Below are 2,807 nucleotides of genomic sequence, written 5' to 3'. Positions count from 1 at the left end.
CTATCACAGACACATCGGCATCAGCGCATATGTTCTCCGATATGCGCTGATATGAATACTTTTATTAAGAAGATGTAGTGACATGCTCGGGTCAAGTCAAGTTATATAGGCAGCATTTTATGTATATTTGATCCTTTGTTTTCATTCAAGTTAAATATATATTGATATCTGAATTTTTTTACTCCCTAACATCGGTATCAGCATCGCCCCCAAAAATCAAATAACAGTCAGGCTCTACAACTAAACCCTGATATTTTAATAACTTAATAAAGATACACATACATGTATATTTGAAAACACACTTTAGACTTCAAACTATTTTTATTTAAACTTTTCCATGATGCATGTGTACCATCATTTATTCCATGTCTCAAAATGTGGTGTGTTTTACAATTTTAACCATTTTAGTTTAATATACTTCTATTGCACTACAAAACTGAAGGGTATGCAAAATTTTACTTAGCTCCATATTTGGTGAGAAGTGTCAGGATATTTAACTTTTTCAACGTTACCTATTCCTATATGCTTGTTTTTTTGTTTTAAAGTATGATATGTTTTTCTTCAGCATTTGGATGAGCCAGTACTGCATATACTGTATAAACTTTGCCTTTACTTATATTTTGATTCTGCTCCCCTGCTGTTTTGCAGGCCTACGAGCGCTCTGAGAGCGAGGAAGTAACTGTCATCACCCAGCTGGTGAGGAAGATCCTCATCATAATCTCTCGGCCGGCTCGCCTCCTTGAGTGTTTGGTAAGCTGAGGAAGAGAAAATCTCTTCCTAATTGAAAATGCGATTACTTTAAAACGGACAGAAGTAAGTTCACGGTAAAGCAAGGCTGAAATGAGATTCTGGCCTTTATTCTCTCAGGAAATGCATGTGTGTCACCAGAACATGACGTAGATGAAGGAAGGAAATATTGCCAAACTTTCGCTATGCTTCCCCTTCAGTAGAGAGACAATTAAGACTGTTGTTGTCAGTGAGGTCTATGATTATCCAGAGTAATGGGGACACTGTCCCTGCAAAAACATATTGTTGAGGTTTTAAATGTATTTTTTTTTTTTCTTTAAGACAAAGAAACAAAGTTGCCTTTGACTTGATACAGATTAAACACTTGCCTTTGCTGCTTCCTGCTCTGAGATCAGTCTGTCAGGATGTTGGCTTCAGCCAGTTCCCATTAATGAGACTTGGATGCTGTTGACAGGAGTTCGATCCAGAAGAGTTTTATCACTTACTCGAGGCAGCAGAGGGTCACGCCAAAGTCGGCCAGGGAATCAAGACGGACATCCCGCGGTACATCATCAGCCAGCTTGGTCTGACGAGGGACCTGTTGGAAGGTAAACGGACCCTGTGCCATGAATCGAAGCCTTATGTGTCATTCACAATGAAACCCAAGTGTTCCGGTCCCCTCACATGTGGCTCAGATTTTACGTTTTTTTTACTTGTAATCATTCTGAACAGGAGAAAAACTTCCTGAGTCATTTATTTTACCATTGTGGACGTCATGGCTGTGTGGTGTAAAACTGAATCAACAGGCATTCGACATACTTGCAGCTTGTAATGAAACACTCAAACGACCGTTTGCTAGTATTGCCATGGCAATAAGAAAATCATAGGTCTTTTGCTTGAGATAATTACAGCTCTGGTATGTTGAAGCTTGGATGACAGTGTCAGCATAGAGGACAGTGTGATTCAACAGTGGAAACAAAGCCAAGTTGTTATGTGTGTTTTTTTTCCCGGACAACCATAAGCCCAAACTGTAACAGAAATGTGTTTTAACCAGCTGGTTATATCTTTTATTATGGTCACTGTGTGCATGTCACTTCATATTGGATTTGGCTTGCGTCCTAGAACAAACACATATGAACCATCATAAAAAAAAAAGGAAAAAAAAAAAACTGTAAGAGTTCACAATGAGGAAGGAAATCTTACACTGAGGATGTAGCTTGAAATTCAGGTTCAGACAGTCAGTACAAGAGCTTTTTGAATTTCATAAAAGTTTCACTGCCACATAACCAGGCTGTAGGAACTGGTTTTTGTACAGTTGAACCACATTTACATTCACATGACAACCCTCGGATGAAGAACAATAAGGTTTTAACGATGTGTGAATATAGATTAACAGAGATTGAGGAGGACGAGTTTCTTTGTCATGATATTAAACTCTGTTCGTCTCTTATTTCCAGACATGGTACAGCTTGAACAGTACGATGCCAGTCCTTCAATGTCAGTCGAACCAGAGGCCAACGTGGAGGTAATTTTCAAAGTTTTTATTTTTATTGTGTCTTTTAAAAGAAAAGATGTTCTTAAACAAATGTGTCACTTCTGTATTTAAAATTGTGTTTGAGCCATCTCTGACTGTCACCAAAGTTCACTTCATGCCAGTATGACTTCATTTCACTTAATGTGACATAACCGCTGAACATGCCTCGAAGCATTAATTACACTGTAATAATCCTAGTGATTAATGTTTCTAGTGTGTTTCCTTCCTGACTTGCCCATAAACAGCCACTGGCATCATGTGTCTGCTTCCTCTCTGTAGAATAAGGCCCCACAGACGCTGACGCCAACTCGAAGGAAACCGTTTGAAAGTGATTTTGAGACAATCAAGCTCATCAGTAATGGAGCGTACGGGTAAGAAGAATGGTCCATTGTTTTAGCTTTCATTATGTTTTCTTAGACTTCTTTATTTGTTTTCCAAAAGATTTGTTGCAAACTTTGTTGAGTGCAAAAATGTCATCCTCTCTAGGTGTAATGGTGGCTGTAGTTTGATTATGACACATCAAAGGCATCTTCATGCAGAGACGTCT

At 38.6% G+C, this 2,807-nt stretch overlaps 1 protein-coding gene across 1 annotated transcript; it reads left to right on the top strand.

The window, feature by feature from the left end:
- Nucleotides 1-648: 648 nt before the first annotated feature.
- Nucleotides 649-2,631, top strand: LOC111673307 (microtubule-associated serine/threonine-protein kinase 3-like; the record flags this gene model as incomplete). The annotated part of the gene is made up of 4 exons (XM_023431087.1): nt 649-750; nt 1,202-1,334; nt 2,184-2,251; nt 2,540-2,631. Coding segments are annotated over 4 exons (395 nt in total), but the record flags the coding sequence as incomplete, so codon positions are not given.
- Between the last annotated feature and the right edge of the window lie 176 nt (nt 2,632-2,807).

This window comes from Seriola lalandi, unplaced genomic scaffold (assembly GCF_002814215.2).
Source record: "Seriola lalandi dorsalis isolate HSWRI2012SDOR001 ecotype SW California unplaced genomic scaffold, Sedor1 jcf7180001963275, whole genome shotgun sequence".
In the NCBI taxonomy this organism is placed as follows: domain Eukaryota; kingdom Metazoa; phylum Chordata; class Actinopteri; order Carangiformes; family Carangidae; genus Seriola; species Seriola lalandi.
Note: the sequence above shows the minus strand (reverse complement) of the source record. Positions and strands in the feature narration are given on the sequence as shown.